This window comes from Macrotis lagotis, chromosome X (genome assembly GCF_037893015.1).
Source record: "Macrotis lagotis isolate mMagLag1 chromosome X, bilby.v1.9.chrom.fasta, whole genome shotgun sequence".
Taxonomy (NCBI): Eukaryota; Metazoa; Chordata; class Mammalia; order Peramelemorphia; family Peramelidae; genus Macrotis; species Macrotis lagotis.
The window spans coordinates 127,718,378-127,740,629 of record NC_133666.1 but is presented as its reverse complement, the minus strand read 5'-3'; the positions used below and the strand labels follow the sequence as shown (position 1 = coordinate 127,740,629).

Genomic DNA, 22,252 nt, shown 5'->3' with positions numbered 1-22,252 from the left:
GCTAATAAATCTAGATGGCTAACTAATAAAACTGATAATAAAAAAAGGGAACACACTGATAGGAGCTTGGCAAATTCATTTCCTAATTTCTCAGTTATCTGGAAAATCTTAAGGAGAAGTTTTTCCTGCTAAATCCAATGTAATTTGGAGAGTAGCCTCTCAAAGTTTGAACAACTACAACTACAAAAGGATACCAGTTATCTTGACTATAATCTGCCACCAGAGAGTATGACACATCAGTGCACAGTCCTTGTGGAAAATAAATACAAATGTAGTCTTCCAATGCATTTTTAATTAAAATTTTGATATAAGAAAAATTCTTATAGCATAATATGTCTGAATGGGAATGTCAACTTTATTTTACAAATGGAATTTTCACAGATTTACACTTCAAACATTTATGAAAAATAAAATATATAATATTTAGCTTTATAAATTTTTCCCATATAATTACTTTATCTTTAGAATAAAATATTAGCTTTGTCTGGTACGTTAAGCAGTCTGCAATCCCCAACCAAGTGGCAACCATTTCTGCAAAATTACTGGGAAAAAATACTTTGTGGAAATTTTCAAATCCATACAGAAATAAACATGAATTAGAAACAAGCACACCTACTTTGGTGGGAAGAGAACAATCCACACCAAGAGGCTTTAAAATGGCTACTCCTTTGTACTGTTGGCAAGAAACATATTGATTTGTCGTAAGAGCTAAAACTGAACTTTGGCACTGGCTCAGAAAAAGGCTTTTCAAAGCCAAACCAAATGATGACTCACTTGGAAAGTGTTTTGTATGAAAAGCAGATGACAGCATCAGGGACAATCAAGAGCAAAGCTTTACATTTCTGAGGTCCACACACACTTAGCAGTTTCCAGTGTTCAGAACATTGTCTTCTTCCTGATTGTATGCATGGACTTCTTGCCCATCCCCAGCAGTTCCTAGTTAACCAGGGAAGACACATCTTCTGACTCTCTCTGCCAGGCTTTATAGTTTCACAAAACTGACTTAAAATACACAAAAAATTTAAAGAAAAAATCTTTGCAATACAGGAGACAGTTTACTGCAATGCTGAAGCATTTGACATGAAAGAAAATGATAGCTGCAGCCCAAGGGTGACACAGTCTTTTTAAAGGACATAAAAGTATTGCACACAACACATGAAGGATTAGGACTGGAACAGGGCAGAAAAGACTTGACTAGCATTTATATTGGCTCTTACAAACCTCTGGAGGTGCTTAATGACTCTTGGCTTCATATACTTTTATTAAATGGGCAGTTTAGTCACATGGCAAAAGATGTTTACATGTGACTTCCCCCCCTAGAAGATTGACAATACACTATCTTGGCAAGAAAGGTGTTTGATTCTTGCTAATGAATTAGATAAGGTAGATGAAAGATGCTATGATATGGCCTTAGAGGTATTTCTTTCACCTGAAGGTTTTATCCCAATAACTATGAACTTAGTTTGCACTCAGCACACTTCAAAGAGATTTGAACAAACTTCATCTGGGGAAATAAGTGCCTACCAAACCTCAAAAGAGATTGTCTCAAGAAACTGGGACACTTCAGTGGAGAATGATTGTAGCTATAAATCTAGCAAACGCTCTTCGCAAGTCTCCACAGGCCATTTGGTTGCACCTCCAAACACATCCACATTGTTATCGACCCAGGGAATGATATTGCCTGGCATGTTGGTAGAGCAGTTAGCAATATTCATGATTTCTTGAGCTTTTAAGACCCGATCCCATATATTAAATTGACTTAATTCTCCAACAAAGGCTTGAGTAGCATCAAATCTTCCACCCACGGTATCCTTTGAAAATAAAACAATGAATAATGGTTAGGATTTGTTTTTGTGTGTATTTTTTAAAAGAAGGAAAAAAGCAACAAAATATTTTCCTACTGTATAAACTACTTCTTGGGGAAAGTCTTGAGTTGAGGGAGTGTCAGTAACAGAGGCTTGAAACACCAATCCTTCTTTCTCCTAATTCTGATCACATTCCCTTGTCTGCTGCTTCAAAGAACAGGAAATCTGGAAGGTACCTTAGATATACCGAAAGTCAATCCCCTCATGTTTTTACAAATGAGGAAATAAGAAGGAAGGAAGGAAGGAAGGAAGGAAGGAAGGAAGGAAGGAAGAAGGCAGGAAGGTGGGAAGGCAGCTAGGCAGGCAGATACATTGTGACCAGTGACTTAACCTTTCTCAACCTTGTTGTCCTCATCTGTAAAATGGGATTGTGAGGATCAAATGAGATAATATATGTAAACTTTGCAAACCTTAAAGCTACACATACACATTTAAATTTGTGTGTGTGTGTGTGTGTGTGTGTGTGTGTGTGTGTGTGTGTTAGCTATCATTATTATTCACCCACTCACAATCCAAATGTTGCTTCTCTTCTAGTTTCCATTCCACCTTAGGGTTGACATAAGGTCTATGCAAATTAAGCTAGTTGGGAAAAAAGTCTCAGGTAGCTAGTTGCTGCAGTTGTTTATTGCACAGAATGCCACCAATCAATCTGAATGATTTTGTTTCTTAGGATCACTGTATTTCCAAAGAAATTGTAAGTTCCTTTAAGACATCAACTATATCTTAAAGGTAACATTCAATAAATATTGATTGATGCATCCAACTAAACAGGAGTCTGAATCAGTGAACATTTCATGGTCAAAGGTGATACCTGAACTGAGTACCAAAAAAAACCCAAACTAAAAGCCAAAAAAAAACAAACCCTCAAGGGATCTTTATATAAAGATCTCTAAATTCAGACCAGAACCCAAACAAGAGGCCCACTGTTTCATTGAGATTTTGGAATGGGGTAATTTTATCTATTTGTTTTGTCTTAGAAAAGGTCAAAATTTGATCAAGAACAAGAAGTCTTAGAGTCTTAAATTCTATTTAACAAATGTATGTAAAGGATCTCTTCATTCAAAGGTCTATGTCAGCAAGAGATACAAAGTGGAGCGGGGCCCTGCTCTTATGAAGTTTATAGTCTAATAAAGCTCATAGAATCCAATCTCCTCATTTTATAAGAGGAGGTAAAGTGTAAACAAAGTCACTTGCCCAAGGTCATCCAGCTGGTAAATCACAGAGCCAATATTAGAACTAAAATTTCCTAATTCCCAGGACAGTACTTCTTCCTTGACACCAGGATGACTTTCTTTAACCCCATTAAAAATGACTAGTTATCAAAACTCAAGATCTAGTTCCAGGAATGAGAGGAGCTCCTAACAATGACACAAACACATCTCTGCAAATACGCAATGTATTAAGATATATGTGCGGCATACTTCATTGGAAAAATGTTAAGCTCGTGAGATTAGAGCTGTTCCTGTCTCAGCTTTAGCTAATGCTTTCCAAGGTCATCTAACTCATGTCTCATTTCAAATAGCTTTTAACCAAAAAACAAACACAAAAAGCAGCTCTTCTAAGTGCTAATGGCCCTGAAAAAATAAATGTCACTAGGCAAGAAAAGTACAAACAGATTCCAGAAGCACATCTGCTGACGTTTGTCACTATTCATCAGTCCTGCATTGTGTTTCTGTGATCAAGCCAGTTCAATCCAGCCAAAGTAAACTCTTATACCAGTACTGGTAGATGCAGAGTTGAGTGGACAGTCATCTTACATAATGCATGATGCTGCTTCCCTGCAAGGCTGACCTTTCCCTTGATGATCTGAGGCATTTAAAAAAAGGAAAACTAATCATCAGTTAGAGAATAGCTAAACAAAATGTGGTATAATAATAAACTAATGTTATCATACAGTAAGAAATGCCATTATGAAAAATTTAGAGAAACTTAGGAAAACTTGCATCAGTGAATGTAATGGAGAGTGAACAGAACCAATAGAACATTCCCACTGTGATATCAATGATGAAAAAGAAAAAGCACAATGAAAGACATCAGGATCCTATTCAATATAGTCATCTATCTTGACTTCAAAGGATTACTATAAAGTATACCTTCTTCTACTTGACAGTGAAGATGGGCTGATTTTTGCAAATTTGTAAATTTTGTTAAAAGCAAGTACTCAGGTGGGGTATGCTTGTTGTAAATTGGTGTGTCTGTATACACACACAAATACACATGTAGACACACATATATATTCATCAAATAACACATTTAAGACAAAATTATGAGTAGGATAGGATTAGATATTGCCATAATTTTTAGGGCAATTGTCATTGAATTAAGTCAAACTATGATCCCCTGGGACCAGTGAAGGGCCTGTTATCCATCATCTTATCGATAGGTGATTGATTCGGGGTGTAGATTGCAACATATATTTTTGGGCATGAACAATATGGGGATTTGTTTGGCTTGATTATGCATATTTGTTACAAGGGTTTTCTTTTTCTTTCTTCCAGTCAGGGGAAGAGAACGGAGGGAAAGAAAATAAATTCTGGTAATTGAAAAAAATTCCAACAAATATGAAGCATACCTATGTCCTTTTTAAAAAAGAAACTAAATCATAATTTTCCAATAATCCTAAGTATTAAAACAAGAAAAAGTGTACTAGATATCACTGTATTGAAAGAAAACAAAAATGGTTTCAAAGAACAAGTAACAAGACATGAAAAAAAGAAATTTGATCCAAGTGCCAAATTGGACTTAACCAGAAGGCCTCATTCATTTTTAAATGTCCTTAAATTTGGCCAATTCAATTATTCTCCTCTTGTATAGGCATTTTACAGTGTCATACCATTGAAAATGTTGTGTCAAATGCAAGACAACTTAGGTAGAAATATAATATAATTAACATCAAAAATTTATTTTGCTATTATTAAAGTATTTACCCTCTGTATCTTTTAATGCATTGGATGCTTAATGAGATCCTTACGGCATGCTTAATGCCAATTATATCCAGGTTCCCTGAATATTAAAATAGAAGAGATGACAGGTCACCATCAACACAACCTTTGCAATGTTACTGAGAGTCTGAAATAATAATAACTGTGACTGAATTACTAATTTTCCTTTTCCAATATCTTTGCCTCAGGAAAGAAATGCTCCTGTCTACACTCACCTGTTCTTGCCCAAGAATCAGAACTCCCCCAGGTTTGATGGGGTGCCAGGGAGCAAGATTTTCCCCAGTGCCAAGCTTCTCTCCATCTTGAAAGGCTTCCCACATCCCATCCCTTGTTGTCCAGGTGACACAGATATGATGCCACTTTCCATCACTAACGAACAAAGGGAGCTGAGCCACCTGTGTTTAAAAAAAAAATAGAAGAAAATGAGACTTGAAGAGTCTTATTACTGATCAAGGGGATAATATCTGTCTGACCTGAGTCTACAACACAGCTGTAATTCAAAAGAGGTGGGGGGGGGGAAGATGAGGAAGGACAAATAAGAAAGAATATGGTCTAATCATAAAAAGCAAGGAGTCGATTGTTCTAGCACTGACTCTGCCAATTACCAGCTATGTCAGCTGGGGCAAATCACTCAACCCACCTGGGCCTGGGTTGCCTCGTGTGAAAACTACGAATAATGTTTGCCCTATTCATCTCACAGAAGACACTACAAGGAAAAAAATTATATAACTGATATTTGTACCTTGAATAATATTAAGAGGGTGGAACGATGTAAAAATATAAACCAGAATTGAGGATTTCCTTTAGACATCTTGATTTCTGATCCAAAACTAGATATACAACACTTTTCTATCTTATAGGAGAGATGGTAGAGATGGATACAGTGGATAGAATATACTCTCTAACAGTATGGTCTACCCAATGTTAGCCATTGGTCAAAACATTCAAATTAAGTCATTCTTTCTAGTAAAATTCACTCCAAGAACTGCTAGCGATTTTTTCTCAATTCAATGTTCTACAAAAATTTTTTTTATCAGCATTGACTGGAATCCCCTAGCCTGCCTTTGAGTTCCATATCCTGACACTGTAGCTTAGATTTCAAATGAATGGATGTGCAAACAATAAATATTGAAAGTCTTTCTGCACAAATAATTGGTATAATATACTAAAAGGCCTTTAATTTAAGGGGAGGGGGAAGCAATTTAAACTGTAATTAGCTCAAGTAAGTAAATTCCAACTCAGAAAACACATTAGCAAGGGATCTTTGTAAGTATTCTTAACAAGCAAACATGACCATGAAGCATCTGAATGCTACTGTATGTCTCCTAGCAACCCTCCGGTGCTATCCTCTCAGGGATTAGGTGTTTACAAGAGGACTAAACTGAGAAGAAAACAAGGTCCTGTGTCCTCCTGCGAATCTGAATGCACCCAATGATGTTATTTCAAAACAATTAATATCTTGCTCCAGAAGGTGCCATGTGAAATAATGAGCACAATGGGAAGATTCCATGACATCTCAGACTTAAGGAAAGATACTTATACACTTACACACACATAATTGTTCAGGTAAGACAATAATCAAAATTAAAATTACTTTCATTCCAAGAATTTTTAATATTCTAAGGAGTTGAGTAGATGTGAGAGATGAATTCTACCTGAATCAAAGAATCTAGTTTTCCCAGATCCCTCAGATCAGCTAAGATACCATTTTCTGAAGGTCTTTTCCTCCACTATTATCACCATCTTCTCCTTCTCCTTCTCCTATATAACCTCTGTGTAATTCATTATTTACATACCACATCTCCTATTAGAATGAATATTCCTTGAGGGCAGAGACTATTTTTTTTGTATCCTCACTAAACACATTGCCTGGCCAAAATAAGAACTTTATAAATGGTTGTTGATTAAAAAGACAGCTCTGAGTTGTATATTTCATATTACACATAAAGTCAGATTCACTTCTAAAATGAATCAATTTAGAAATCACTGTTATTTTTATGTGAATACACAGACATACCCAAATAGATCATGTAGAATGAGATTAGTTTTTATAATCTAGGGCAAGCAATGGTTTTATGAGAGAGAAGACTGCTAACCCGATGCAAGTTATTACCATTATGGCTGATTAACTCAGTTGGTTAAGGACCTTCACAGGGGATTTCATTCCCATGTAGGTCAGTTAGTTTTGCTCTATTTAGTGACTTCAGACTGTAACGTTAACTTTAGTCAGACAGATGGTAAGATGCAGGAGGAGAAGAAAGGTGAAGTAAAGCAGAGAGAGGGGAGGGAGAATGGAGTAAACCCATTTACAATACTGAAATAAAAACAGCATTGTCCACAGTGGCTTGGTGGTTTCTTCTTTGTAGACAGGAGCAGAATGTTGTAAATGTGATTATTACATAGGATCTAGGACTGAAAAGAATCTGAAAAAGAATCAACTAGTCCAACTTCCTCATTCTTTAGATGAGAAAACAGGCCTAGGAGTTTTAAAATGACTTGTCCAAGGTAGCAAGCATAAAAGGTGGGATTTGAACCTAGAACCCCTGAACATGATAGCGGGGGGGGGAGTTGGGATAAACATGTTTAGGCTAAGATGCTTTAGGTAATTAATAACTTGGTTGTTTGAAGGGGTACCCAGGTATAAGACTCTTCCAGCAATGCTATTTTTCCATTCCTTCTCAAGACAGTTTATAAGTATTTCATGTTTTTAAATTTTATTTTAAACATGTTTTTCTATTACCCTAGAATGCATATTTTTGCACATAAAAATAAATCCTAAGTAAGTCTTACCTTGTCATTAATTAGCAATTCAATTGGATTATTTCCCCATTCAATTAGCACAATCTCATTGGCCTGACCAGATACAGCATAGGAAAATGGAGTTCCGATGCCTGGGGAAGCATTGGATCTCAGCCACAAGCATATGGTGAAGGCATATAGTTCAGGGAGGGTCTTCTTAATCTTTCCATATAAGTAATTCGTGCGAAGAGGAAGAGATACCTTAAATGCATCAGGTGACTTAAATGCACTGTTACCTAGAATTGTATAAAAAGGAAGATACCTTTTTAGTCCATAGCAGAGTTTCCACAGTCCATTTCTCAATCACACTGATTTTTAAATACAGAGTTGAATTAATAAAAGTTGAGTTCTGTAACAAGTAAATGAGTAAATCATTTTTTTCTTAACTAGTCAGATCACATCTGGAGGATCACACTTCATCTGAGTCCCACCTTTTAAAAGATTTATTCATAACCACAGTTTATCCAGAAGATGATCAAGATGCCATAAGGACTGGAAATCACATTATAAGAACAAGTCATAGAATTAGTTAAAGGAAATAGTCAAGTTAAAAAATCAACAAAATTTATTCAAATATAGGTAATAAAATAAAATAAATCACAAAAAGAAATAGTTATTTTTACTCAAAAAAATAGTGGAGAGGATGAGTTTGAGGGATTCCAAGTAAAAGAGAGTTCTAGTTAATTTAGTTATGAATGCAGAAGATTTAAAAGTACTATAGAAATGTAAGGTATTATTATTGTAGTTTAGTGATTGGGCTATGAGATTTTGCTAAACTTGGGACTAAATGTGGAAAAGGACTAATATGGAATTAGAATTAGGTAGCAGGGAAAACTACATCTTAAATTACCCAAAGTAACATCACTTTCAAGGACAGAGAGGAACCACAGTATTTCAAGCAAGACTTGGCAAACAGACAACGCTGAAGAGGTACTTTTATTGTTCAAGTGAGAATTATTTCTACAAAACCTCTTTCCAAGTTAATTTCATTGGTCACTGTCTCAACTTCTCTACCCATAAAATAGAAATATTATTATCAAGGGTAGGTTTTTTTCAAAGATCAAAGAAAATAGTGACAATGAGAGCTTACACCACACAAGTATGTATAATTACCATTGGGGTATAGTCATGGAAACCTCACTAGGTGTTTGTCTCTACTCTTGTTTTTAATTAGCTGTTTTATTTTGACTGGACAAGGCAGATGACTCTTCTTTGAAGTGGCTGTTAGGGGGAGAATGCTACTTGTACCATCACTCTTAATAAGTATGGTGATTTGTTTTGCCAAGCTAATTTTTTCCTCTTTCTTTTTATTTATTTATTTATTTATTTAATTTTTGGCTATCCAGGTAAAAGAAGGGTAAATTTATTTGGAAATAAAGAAATCAAAGAAACAAAAGATATCAATAAAATGTTTCAAAAATAGGTTCTTTTTTTAAGTTGCATGTTTACAGATGTAAATTTATTTTAAACTATTTACCAAATTCTTTTTTCCCTAAAAAAAGAAATCATAACCTTTAGCACCAATTATCATGAATTTCTGATTAATAAGATTAAGAATTCATGAACTTTTGTTCCAAAAATGTAATTTGCAAGGGCATTGGGATGAGATGAGATGGTATGCTGATCACTATTCCTTGGTGAAGATACTAACAGTTGCTGGTCCCTGGGGTTCCACCCATGCACCTAAGCAATGATTTACTAAATAGGGTTTTGAGGGTACTGTAATTTGTTACATTATATCCTAATGGTCCAAGAAAAAGGAAACCAACTTAGAACAATTTAAAATCTGTAATCCTTAGTGCCTGGCATTATGCCTGGCACACTGTTGTTCAATTGTTTTCAATGCTTCATGACCCCATTTGGGTTTTCCTGGCAAAGATACTAGTGAGGTTTGCCATTTTCTTCTCCAGATTATTTTATAGATGAGGAAACTGAGGCAAGCAGAGTTAAGTGATTTGTCCAGTGACACACCACTGAACTCAGATTTAAGATCTGGAAGATGAGTCTTCTTGACCCCAAGTCTGGCACTCTATCCATTGTGATACTTAGTTGTCCTATAAGTCTGATACATAGGAGGTACTTAATAAATGGTTATTAATTGATTGATTCTAGGATTCTATAAGACAGCCTTGAGATAACAGCAACTATTCCACAAATTTGCAGGTAAACTGAATTTTAGAGAACGGCTTCTTTTCCTTTGCTATCTTATGTTATCCTTTTGAAGATTATCTTCATTTTTAATTGATGTAAATTAGAACACCTCCTGCAGGGACAGCTAGGTGGCGCAGTGGATAGAGCACTGGCCCTGGAGTCAGGAGTACCTGAGTTCAAATGTGACCTCAAACACTAAGTAATTCCCTAGCAGTGTGGCCTTGGGCAAGTCACTTAACCCTATTTGCCTTGCAAAAAACAAAAAACAAAAAACATCTCCTGCTATTTGGAGCTGCTGCCAAACCTGCTGAGCAGGAGGGTTGCTTCTTGTTTAAAATAAGTCTTTGGTGACATAAGAATCAGGGATTTACACATTAAATAAATGAACCACCTTCTCTGATTTATCTCTCTTTTCCTAGAGTTAGGTACAACCCTACACAAAAATCTTTTTTTTTTAGGGGCAAAGTGTTGCTAAGCTCTTGACAAAATAAGGAGTGTTAACCTGATTTTACAGGTGAAAAAAAATCCAGGCAGAGAAATAGGATGTAACTTCCCCCAAGCTAGTTTGAGACCAGACTGAAAAAAGTAGAACATGCAACTTTGATTTCCCGATTGAAAGGAAGAGCAGGAGGAAACAAGGATTTATTAAATACCTACTAGTATAAATCACTGTCCCAAATATTTTATAAATATCAATTTCTTTGGTCCTCACAACAACTTTGGGAAATAGGTACTATTGAGATGCTCATTTTACAATTGAGGAAACTGAGGCAGAGGTTAAACATCATGTATAAGGTCAAACAGCTAATATCAGAGGTCAAACAGCTAATATCAGAGGTCAAATTTGAACTCAGTTCTTTCTGACAACAGACCAGTCAGGATTCTCTATTCCCTACACCAATTAGTCTTAAATTTTAAATATAAACACACACATAGATGTGTATATATAACTATATATAAATATATATACACACACATACACACATAAATATATGTGTACACACTTCACACTTATGTTTCTTTGTGTGCATACGTGTGTGTATGTGTGTGTATGTGTGTGAAAAAACATGGTGGACAGGTTGCTGGTATCTGATGATCTCAGAGTCAGGAAAGTCTAAGATCCAGTTTGTCTTCTGATCTATTTGTGCTGTGTGATCCTGGGTAAGTAACTTAATGTCAGTACCCTAGGCAACTATCTAAGTTACAGAGAAAGGGCTGATTTGCCTTGGCAGAAAGGGTTTCCTCACCTGGGAGATGCTGACTGTCAGTCTCCACCCCTATAATTTTTAAAGGGGAAGAGACCCTCCACAGAATCAAAATTCTTTAATTCCATGTAGATTGTTTTTTTTTTTAACAGCAAAGGCCAAATGACTATATTCTTAATGCAGATTTTGTCATCTGATAAAAAGAAATTACTTCTCCTGCCCTACTGGGTGGGTGGACTCCCTAATTTAATAAAACTCACCATCTGAAATAGCACTAATTTAGTGACAACAGGCTTAATTAGAGTTGGGAACAGCTAGGGAAGGGGTGCCATGAATAATATGGTAGTCAATACCTTTTATGTAACTACAATAATCTTACCTACTGAGGGCCAATTAAGAAATTAAAAGGTCAGCCAGATACATCAGAAGCTGCAGGCCGCCAGTAAGAAGAAGAAAAGGGGAGTGAAGAGAAAACGATTTAGTCTCATTTGTGGCTCCAGGCTCTCTCTACAGCTGATCCTATGACCAGTTTGCCCTAAATGTTGTCACAGATGGAGCAGGATTTCCAGTGAAGAGAAATTAGTTTGATTAGACTCTCTGGGAACTTAAGTGCTTGATTGCTTTGGGATCTCAGCATGGGTTATTATTTTTTGGGTTTTGTTATTATTGGGGGAGGGTGGCTTAGTCTCCCTCTAGGCAATTCTACAGGGTAGGATGATAGAAAGGTAGAAAAAATGGTCATGTGTATGGGTATATCAGACCAAAAAACAAAAGATAAACACTCTGGCCTCTGTTATGCTAGTAATTTAGGCCAAACAGAAGTTATGCCTCTTATTGGGGGCAGGGAGGGGCGGGAGGTAGGGAAAGAGGAGAGAAGGTGGAAAGGGGGTGGGGAGGGTAGTGACTGTTCTACAAACCGGGACTTTTCCAACAGACTGCTCTCCTCTTCACTATATGACATCTGTATATCCTCTTATTTCTCCTTTTATGAATATGTCTTATTGTTGCTTTTTGCACTGTCATTTCCCTTTAAACTTTATTTTCTGCTATTCCTGTATTATTTTCAAAATTTTTACTGACATCTTTTTTTTTACATCCCCTTCTTTTCTGAGTCTATTTTTCCTCCTTCCCCTAACCAGTATGTCATTCCTTGCAACAAAGAATGAAAAAAGAAAAAAAGTAATTCAACAAAACAAGTCACATCAATCAAGTCTGACAGGAAATGCAATATTTCCCACTCACAGTCCTCTACCTTTGCCAAAGAAGACAGAGGAAAGGGAGGAAAACTGCATTTTCTTAACTCTTCTCTAGGGGCACTCCTTAGTCATTATAATTACCAGAGATTCCTTTCTAAACCCTTTTATTCTCAACTAGACATTTCTAAATAAAGTCAAATTTTCATTCATTATACATGTGAAAGACAGGGAATTTAATATTTTTTAAACAGGCATACTTAATTATGAGAAAACTCAATGGAAATTCAGAATCACACAAAAGATAAATTAGGAGGTGGATTTTCACTTTACTTACGCATAGTTTCTTTAAATAGTGATGCTTTGATACACTTAAGATGAGGTTACAACAATCCAATTGACACTTATCTTGGTGGGGAAGGGTAATAAGGCTATTGTGTAAAGTGTGATATATATCCCTAAGGCTATAATTGTAAACTACTAAGAAATCAAAAATCCTCGGGTGATCTTTAATACAAGAGCTAAGAGGACCTTGAATCTTGCCTGACCTCTTTTTAAAACTTAAAACCAGTTATTAATACATGTTATCAATAATTACATATGTCTATATGTTCTACTTTTAGTTAAAAAGAAGTAGAAGGCATGTCTACACTCACCTTTTCAACACTATGGCTCCTCTTAAACCACTGTTTAACATGCTAGTGATTTCAATGGTGAAGGATGTTCTCGTGCTATTTTAGCCATGTCCGGCTCATCATACCCCATTTGGTAAAGATCCCGGAGAGGTTTCTCATTGCCTTCTCTACATTATTTTACAGATGAGGAAACTGAAGCAAACAGGGTTAAGTGACTTGCCCAGGGTCACCAACTAAGAAATATTTGAGGCTGAATTTGAACTTATCAAGATAAATATTTCTGATTCCAAATCCAATCCTCTATCCACTGTACCAACTAGCTACCCACACTGAAGGAGGACAAATATCAAATCTCTTGCCAGGATACATGAACAGGTTATCATTTCTGGAAGATATAGAAATCTATTGATTTACCTGAGGATTACCCAGTAAAATAGAGGATAAGGCTGGGAATCTCTCAAGATTCCAAAACACAGAACTTCTGTTCTAACAAATAAAATATTTGCTTAAATGTGCTTTTAAAAAAGATCATGGAAAGAGAAATAAAACTTGAAGAATACTCAGAGGAAGTGGAAGGTAAGGGGACTTTTGAAACCTAGCATATGAGGGAAGATTAGTTGAAAGAAACTGAGGATATTAAGCCTCCAGTCTTCTCAACTGGAGAAAGTGGTAAAGGAGCTGAATATGAGATATCTTCAAATATTCAAAAGATTGTCATTGGGAAGAGGGCTTACAAATTGCAATGGGTTGAAGTAGCAAAAAGGGAGATTTAGATTCAAATATAAAGAAAAATTTTCTGATAACTGGAGCTACTTAGTAGAATAGATTGTTTCAGGAGGTAATAAGGTCCCCCTTAAGAAAGTTTGTAAATATAATGGAAGATATTCTTTTTTTTTTAGGTTTTTTTGCAAGGCAAATAGGGTTAAGTGGCTTGCCCAAGACCACACAGCTAGGTAATTATTAAGTATCTGAGACTGTATTTGAACCCAGGTACTTCTGATTCCAGGGCCGGTGCTTTATCCACTGCGCCACCTAGCCACCCTGTGGAAGATATTCTTGTTCAAGTATGGATTGGGTTAGATAATAGTTATCATTACTATATAATTATCATACTATATAGTATGTATGATATACAAATATACCATTTAATTATTATAATAATTGTATAATATAATAAATATATCATTATATTGAATATATTAATTATATAATATGCTTACACTACTGCTATAATGATTATAGCTAGTATTTATATAGTGCATTAAGTTTTTTTTTACAAAGAGTTTTGTATAGGCTAACCTTTTTTATTCTCAAAACAATCCTAAGAGGTATATGCTACTAATATCTACATTTTAGTAATGAGGAAACTGAGGTTAAGGAAGATTAAGTGATTTGCCAAGAATCATATTACTAAAAAGTGTCTTAGTCCTCACCTTTACCCCTTTAAATGTCATTTTTTCTCATCCATAAAAATGAAACTAATAATATTTATGCTCTTCATCTATAGAAACTGGTTAGTATAACAAAAAGTATCTTACAAAACCATAAAATGTTAGAGAAACATGAGCTATTGTTACTATGATGCCAATTGATAAAGGCAGTATGAAAGCAGTTGAAGGGTGAATGAGGCAAAAGAGCATTTCATTTGGAAAATTAAAGTATCAGAATGACTGAGGATTTATCAAGCAACTAGTTTGAGTTAAGATCAGGTCAGAAATTTCATTTTAGAGGATCATCAGAATCCCAGATCCTGAGGCAGCTAGGTGGTGCATGGGTTGGAGCACTGGACTAGGAGTCAAAAAAAAAAAAAACCCTGAGTTTGAATCGATTATGCTCTCTGCAAAATGAGGAAGTTGACTAGGTCAGAGGCATCAAACACAAGGCCCACTGAATGCTCCAGAAAGCAGATCAAATCAGTTTATAATGCAATGCAATATTTAACAAAATTAATTTAAATAGAATGGAATATTCTGTTACTACATGGTTTTTAAGTTAACATCCTTATGGATGACTTTGATGTTGTTGTTGAGTTGTGTCCAACTATTCACAACCACATATGGGGTTTTCTTGGAAAATATGCTGAATATACTGAAAACATACTGTTTTCAGTTCATTTTAGGAAACTGAAACAAGTAGGATCAAGTGTCTTGCCCAAGGTTAGTTACATAGCCAGGTAGTGTCTGAAGCCAGATTTGAACCCAAGGAAACAGTCTTCTTGATTCCAAGCACACTGCTCTAGCTACTGCACCACCTAGCTGTTTTAGTAGCCTTGTTTCTTACTTGAAAGATCATTTCAAATGTTTCTTCTACTTCTAAGTTTATGACATAAAAGCTGAAAAAAATAATACATTGAAATCATTAGTATTCATGAAACTTGTTCTACATTCCAAAATCAATTCAACTATTTAAAAGAACGATATTATGAATTGTCTAGGAATTCAGTTTATGCCTGTTCCTCTCTCCTGTTATTAATTAACATATCCACCCTCGTGCAAAAAGAAAGAAGAAAAGGAGTTTACTATATGTTGTTAGTTCCAGTTGAGATGTTTAAAGTTGTGAAATAATAAGAAGCTTAGGGATTATCTGTTAATTTTACTTATTCCTATCCCTTTTCAAAGGAGGATGACAATAATTCCTTAACATTTTGCTAACATTATGCCTTCTTATCATTTATCTAAATATCAGTCATTATCAAGTTTACCTGAGATCATCTACAGCAATTAACTTAAATGGAATATCTGATAATAAATAATAAAAGAGCCAATGTAGTATCTATTACAGTATTATGCACAGAGTAGAACCTTAATTAAAGATTGTTGAAGGAGAGGAGATGAATGGATGAAAGACTGGATGAAAGAGCTTTCAAGTCAATCAGGGGAACTGGGACCTAGACTCAGCTCTCCCACTAACTACCTGTGTGACCTTTACCAAGTCATTCTATCCTGTTTAGGCCTAAGTTTCCTCTTCTCTTAAAAAAAAAAGGAGTGTGGGGGTGGGGTGAGATCATTGTACTAAATAATCTCTAAGGTTACCTTGAATTTGAGTTTTAGATTGGCCTAGAGTCAGTAACAACACTGATAGTCTTTGGTTTCTGTGTCAATCAAAAACCAATCAAGTTCTCAAATAAATGAAACTTATTAAGCAACTACTATGTGTTAAGCATTTTACAAATATTTTATCCTCACAGCAATCCTGGGAAGTAAGTACTATTATTACTCCATTTTACAGATGAGGAAACTAAGGCAAGTAGAGGTTAAGTGACATGTCCAGAGTCATAAAGCAAGTAAGTATCTGAGACCAGATTTGAACTCAGGTCTTCTTGACTCCAGACCTAGAGATCTTTCTGCTTTTCAATTAAAGAAAGATAGGGTTATATAAACTACAACCCCAAATATATCTTCTCCAACTTTAGAAGCTGTGATTTTCAGCACTCAGAGCAATTTTAGTCACTAAAAATGATGAAAAAATTCTAGCTAACAAATTCATAAATTCAACAAATATTTACTTAATGCCTACTCTGTGAAAGGGATCTTGGCTAGGTAATGAGAAAGTTAGAAAGGTGATCATCATGTTGACCAAAACTGACCTTCTTCAAGGACTTCAGAACTTCTCTATGCAATTTCGGGGAGTTAGAGTACTAGACTTGAAATCAGTAAGACTGATCTTCCTGAGTTCAAATCTGATCTCAGACATTAAGTGTTTGATCCTGGGCAAGTCACGTAACCCTGTTTACCTCATTTTAAACGAAATGGCAAATGACTCCAGTACTTTCGCCATGAAAATCCCAAAATGGAGTCACAAAGAGTTGGATATAAGTGAAAGAACTCAACAATACCAAAGTTCTGGACTTCAGGTTCCTCCCCTGCAAAATGGAGGCATCAGATGAGATCAGCACTGAACTTTTAAACCAGATAATAACATCCAAGTTCCAAATCCTCTTAAGTCTATGAATTAAGAAAGGAAAAAGATGCAAAAACAAAAACAGTTACCTCGTTCTAACTCAGAAACTCTTTCCAGGAGTGCATTCAGTGCTGTCTCTGTCTTCTGTCGATGAGCTGAAGTCTCATTATGAAGCAAAGATTTCTCATCCTCAAGTTCAGCCACTTTGCTCAAAAGCTGGCGTTCTAGCTCCCCAAGCCTCCTCTGAAGCATCTCTCGAAAGTCATTAGGCAGAACTGCATATGACACATTGACACGTAGTTGGTGCTTTAAGAGAAAGAGAGAGAGAGAGAGAGGAAGAAGTATTTATACAGTTCAAAAAAAAAAAACTGTGAAATTTATATCCAATGGTACAACCACAAGGGAGAAGAGTTTCTAAAACATAAGCAATAAATTATACCAACAGTGGGAAGGCAATGACTTACTTATGCTCTGTTGAAAATGACTTTCACCAGAGTAGGAATTTTTTTTGCTACAATATTTGAAATTCATGAACCTTTTTGTCTCTTGCAAAAGCTTTTTTCTTACTAAATATGTAAACTTCTAACCAACTATTGTAACTTATCACAATCTCTATGCTTAGTTAATTACCCTTCCTTCTCCCCCACCCCCAAAAGAAGCATTGATTTTTTAAACTAATAATCAAAATTCATTCAAAATTGATACAGAAATTACAGCAGACAAAAATATCTACTGCTACAAATGTAGATGAATAGGCATCAAGTAGACATTATTTGAATTTATTTAAATTCTAGAAATTAATATTTTAAATATTATTAAGAATCTGATTCCTTATTTCTGCTGAATTCTCTATCATCATTAAATTATATGTTGAATATCCATAATTACTTATGTATTTGGACATTATAACAGAAAATTGGAATTTTATGCTTATTATTATTATTGGTAATTTGAACCTTATGTAGAGCTGATAGAGCAATTTTGACAATAATTTTCTATTTATTCTGAAATGCAGAAAAACTTCAATTCCTATAACCTTGAGACAATTTAAGGTCAAATTCAAGACCACAGGCTTTTTCCCCCTCTCTATAAAAGTTCAAAAATGGCTCTGAAGATTAAGGGATAATTTCTTCAACGAAAATGGATATGACTTCTCTTCCTCCTTAGCAATCAAGAATCACACCTTAAAAATTACTTGTTAGATTTCACAACATTTTAGCATTCATTTCCTTTGAAATTAATGAGATAATTTCCTTTCTGCTTGGATTTCTCTTAGCAATCCCAGATTTGGCAGCCCATTCATGGTAAGTACATTCATGAGGCTTTCCAATTTAATTTTAGTAAGTACAGTGTGAAGTGTGTGAAGTAACACAGACACACATTTTCACATATTTCTGAAATATCTTTTTTTTGCCACTTTTGTTCTAGCCCTCTACTGCTCTATTAAAGGATACACCATATGCCACTGTCATATGATCCCACATGTCAGTATCACAAACCTAAAGGAGAGTCTGGGCTCAGATAGGAGAGATCAAGGAATATTTTTAAAAAGGAAACCCAGAATCCAGGAAAAAAATTCAAAAAAATGTTTTTACTGTTTACAAGAAAACCATCTCATTCAAGCAGCAGGGTCTCTAGGAAACAAAACAAGATACTCCCATTAGCACAGTAAGCAGAGAACTGAATATTAACTCTTTCAAGAAGAACAGTGAAAAGAATATTTGGCCTTTTGGAATTGTGAGACAAGAGATTGGGGAATGGACAGAAAGGAAACAAGAGTTTTCTCTGAAGCACCATTTGGAGAACCAAATGTAACTTCAGACTGGCAACTAGGAGACCAGACTAGATTTATGGATCCGCAGCCAAGAACTGAGAATTTCCCCCTCTGCCCCGCCCCCAAACTGTAGAAAAGACAATTTGCTCGGTCCTATTTTCATTGAAGAAATTGTCTCTCCTGTATCTGTCTCTCTCGTCTTCCCTTTTTCCTTCACTTCCCTTTCTCTTTCCCCCCTATCCGTACCCATCTCTCTCCCTTTTGATCTATCTCTTGCCCTTCTCCATCTCTCCTCCATTAGCCCAACTCTATTCCCTTTCCCCATCTTTCTACTCCCTTTTCCAAGGCGTTCTTATTCTCTTCTCTCCCCCGTTCATCCCCATCTCTCCTTTCTGTTCTCTCCCCTTTTGTCTCGTTCCTTCTCTTCTCAATTCCCCTTCTCCGTCTCTCTCTCTCTCTCTCTCTCTCTCTCTCTCTCTCTCTCTCTCTCTCTCTCTCTCTCTCTCTCTCTCCTTTCCTCTTTTCTCAGTATCTTGTCTCCTTGTCACGCAAGCCAGTAAATACAGATAGATAAACACATGCACGAACATTCTAATTGAGCTGCATATCCCAACACGAATACAATCGATCTCATCCACGCTGCCGTGGACACCACCACAGCTTTCCCTACACCACCCTTTCTCTACTTCCCCTCCCTCACTACCCCCCTCCTCAAGTTCAGGTCTAGGGATACCTTGGGGATTTAACTCCCGGGAACTAATCTCTAGAGGTAAAGATGCCCCAATCCCCAATCCGCCTCGAGGCTGGGCTCCGGCAACAGCCTCTTCTCTCCCTCCAGCATCCTCAGCCCAGGCCAGCCAACATCCCGCAGAGTACCCCCGTCCCCAACTCTTAATACCTCGAGGGCTTCCAGCCTGTCCTTCAGGCTCTGCATGGTCCGGCTCAGCTGGTCAATGACTTGCCCTGGATCTCGAGGAAGATCGCCCATGGTATCCTTGCCCGTCCCGGTTTTGCCGTACTCTTTCCTCCAGGGGCCGGACTTGCCGTCCGCACCGCCCGCCAGACTCTCACAGCGGGTCAGCTTGCCGGTCAGTTCGCGGATAGTCTCCCGCTGGTTGCCAATGGTCTCCTTCTGCTGCAGGATGGTCTCCCTCAGCTGCAACACGGTAGCCTTGAGCTCCTCTTCGGGGGTCAGCGCACCGCCCTGCATCGGGACCGCTGGGAACGGGCAACCCGCGCTGGTGGCGTCCAGGGGCAGCGAGGTGCACACGAAACGGCTCCCAGGCGGCGCCGGACTCTCCTGACTCCGCACGCCGACCCCCCACCCTCCCCCGGAGACCACCAAGAACACTAGGCCCGTGGCCAGTAGGGCCAGCATCCTGCCTGATCCCGCTGAGTGAGGGCTCAATTCTCTTCACACCTCTATGAAGCCCTCCGGCTTAGTTTAGCATCAGGAGGAGAGGGGGGAAGAGATGGAGAAGTTCAGTCCGGCACTGGAGACAAGGTTTCTTCCAGAAACAGCAACAAAGTCCCGGGCTCCCCTTCTCCGAGCAACTGGTCCTTTCCCTCCACCCGAGAAGCCGAATCTCTGGCGGAGTCCCAGAGCCCAACCGAGGCTCCCACTCCAGCGCCTCTACTTGCTTGCTGTCCAAGCGGCTCCGGTCGGACCAGCTCTCTCTGCCGGCGCGCTGCGAGCTCTCCGGTCAGACTCAGCGCGCGCGCTCTCCCATTCTTAAAGCCGGGGGAAGGCGTGCGGGGCGCAGCCACTGGAGAGTCCTGATTGGTCCGGACTGGGGCCGCGCGTCATCTGGGTCCCCTGGGCAGAGCTGAGCCGGGAGGACCGGGGCTGGGCGCTGAGGAGGGGCAGGCGAGATAAGGATGCAGTGGCGGGCCTCGCGTTTTCTATTGGCTGCGTCCCAGGCTGCGCGTGCTGGACTGATGGGGGCGGAGGAGGACTGAGGAAGAGAGAAGGGGGAGGTAGTGGGCAACTGTAGCGCACTGGTTCGAAGGCTCGGAGGGGCGAGTTTCCTTCTTTCCCGAGCTAATGGTGGGAGAGGAGGAGGGAAGGTGGAGCAGGTTGGCAGGACCACTGACGGCAGCCTTAGTTCCGGAGGAGGAGAGAAGCCCCAGAAGGGGGCTTCAGCCCAGTAGCTAAATCTTTGACAGAACTCTCCACCCAAGGCGCATCTCCTAGCCAGCGCTACCAGGACGTTTCCATTCAAAGACGAACAACTTGTCTTAAAATCTATTTCTTAAGGTAAAAGCAGGAGGTGGTGAGCCTCCCAGTCCCCATTGCCCACTCCCTTGAACTCCTATTGCTCATGCCACCCCCAACCCCCTTCCTATCCTTCACTCTTCTAGGCTCTCCTCCCTCAGTAGGGAAACTAAAATCTCGAGGTAAAGATGAAATGAAAACAGTCAGATGTGGAACCCTGGAATACCTCTAGTCTGAAAGAGGAGGAGAGGAAATCTAAGGAATCTTCCTTGTGGTACTCGGTCCCTATTCGTTTCAGCAAAGCTTCCCACGCGCCCCTTGGGGTAACTTCAAATGCAGCCTCCAAGTCACGGGCCGAGAATGAGCAGCTGCGCAAAGGCGTTGACTTGAGTAAGAAGGGTGGGAAGGAGTCACGCAGACGGCGTGTCCCTCTTTTAAAAGGACTTGACCTGAAGTCTGCTAGTGCCACTTCTTTGCCCTCACATAGCCCCCCGCTTCCCTTCCCCCGGAACAGTGTGGGTGTAGGGAAGTCCGCTATCTAGCTCAGGGTTTCTTAACCTGGGATGTGCAGGACTTGCTTTGTGAGTATTTTGTCAACTGTGTTCCTATCGTTAGTTTCCTTTGTAGTCTTTTGTATTCTATGCATTTTAAAACGTTCTTTTGGAAAATGGTCCACAGGCTTCACCAGAAGGGGTCCATGCCACGCAGAAAAAAAAGGTTAAGAACCATTAGTCTGGAAGAACCTTTAGGAAGTCTTCCTTTCCCCTTGATTCAGACTTTCAGAAAGCTCGGATTAATCCAGAGCTTTTCCTACCCACCCCAAAACTTCCACAACCCCAGCAGACTCTTCTTTCCCCAATCAAAAAACAAATTACAGCTTACCAGTAGGAATTCTGATAATCAGGGTTGTCTTAATACTAAACCAAAAAACTAATGCTACCAGAATATTTTCCTGCCTAAACACAAATATTTGCAGTATTATTTTCCCTATAATATCATATATGCTTTCATATATATTTCCATATATATTTTATATATGCAAATTTACTCTACTGTACAAACAATAGCAAAAGCAAAATAAATGCTAACAATTCCATGGCATAATTACAAAATGGATTCAAACACATCTCTTCCATTAGATTGAGCTCCTTCAAAGCAGAGATTTTTTACTTTCTTTCTTTGTATCCTCAACACTGCTGACCAACTGACTGACTCTCCCCTATCTCTAACACTATCCCACCTCTTGAAAATACTTTAAAACAATTCATTGGTTTTTAGAGAGCGATGCTTTTCAGGGCTCCTTAGAAAGAGGAATAGGAATTGTGTTTAAATAAAATGCTGTACTCATAAGTATAAAGAATTAGACCTCTCCTTCATATTTATTATCTCAGTCCTCAATGGACTACATCACTGCCAATGTGAACAATTTATATGGTATAAACTCACACATTGCTATGGACAATTGATATTCAGTATTTGTGTTGGTGAGACTGGCACAGAGTAAAGAAGAGTCCCCTGGCTCTTGCTGAGGCTAGAATGCAGTTATCTTAGCTCAAACTTCTGTCCACTCTTA

At 38.0% G+C, this 22,252-nt stretch overlaps 1 protein-coding gene across 1 annotated transcript; it reads right to left on the bottom strand.

Moving 5' to 3' along the window:
• Nucleotides 1-316: 316 nt before the first annotated feature.
• On the bottom strand, nucleotides 317-20,151 carry NPTX2 (neuronal pentraxin 2). The gene is made up of 5 exons (XM_074202605.1): nucleotides 19,363-20,151; nucleotides 16,780-16,996; nucleotides 7,598-7,842; nucleotides 5,023-5,202; nucleotides 317-1,811 (listed from the first exon to the last, which is right to left on the bottom strand). The coding sequence occupies exons 1-5, from the start codon at nucleotides 19,840-19,842 to the stop codon at nucleotides 1,584-1,586; spliced, it is 1,350 nt and encodes a 449-aa protein (XP_074058706.1). The 5' UTR covers nucleotides 19,843-20,151; the 3' UTR covers nucleotides 317-1,583.
• Nucleotides 20,152-22,252: the final 2,101 nt, after the last annotated feature.

What these genes read in the sequence shown, in the direction of transcription:
- NPTX2 (XM_074202605.1), bottom strand. Translation starts at nt 19,842, where the DNA reads ATGCTGGCCCTACTGGCCACGGGCCTAGTGTTCTTGGTGGTCTCCGGG. An exon ending in AATTGCTAATTAATGACAAG is followed by an intron (nt 5,203 to 7,597) that starts GTAAGACTTACT and finishes TTTTAAACACAG; the next exon opens with GTGGCTCAGCTCCCTTTGTT. An exon ending in TGATTCTTGGGCAAGAACAG is followed by an intron (nt 1,812 to 5,022) that starts GTGAGTGTAGAC and finishes TTATTTTCAAAG; the next exon opens with GATACCGTGGGTGGAAGATT.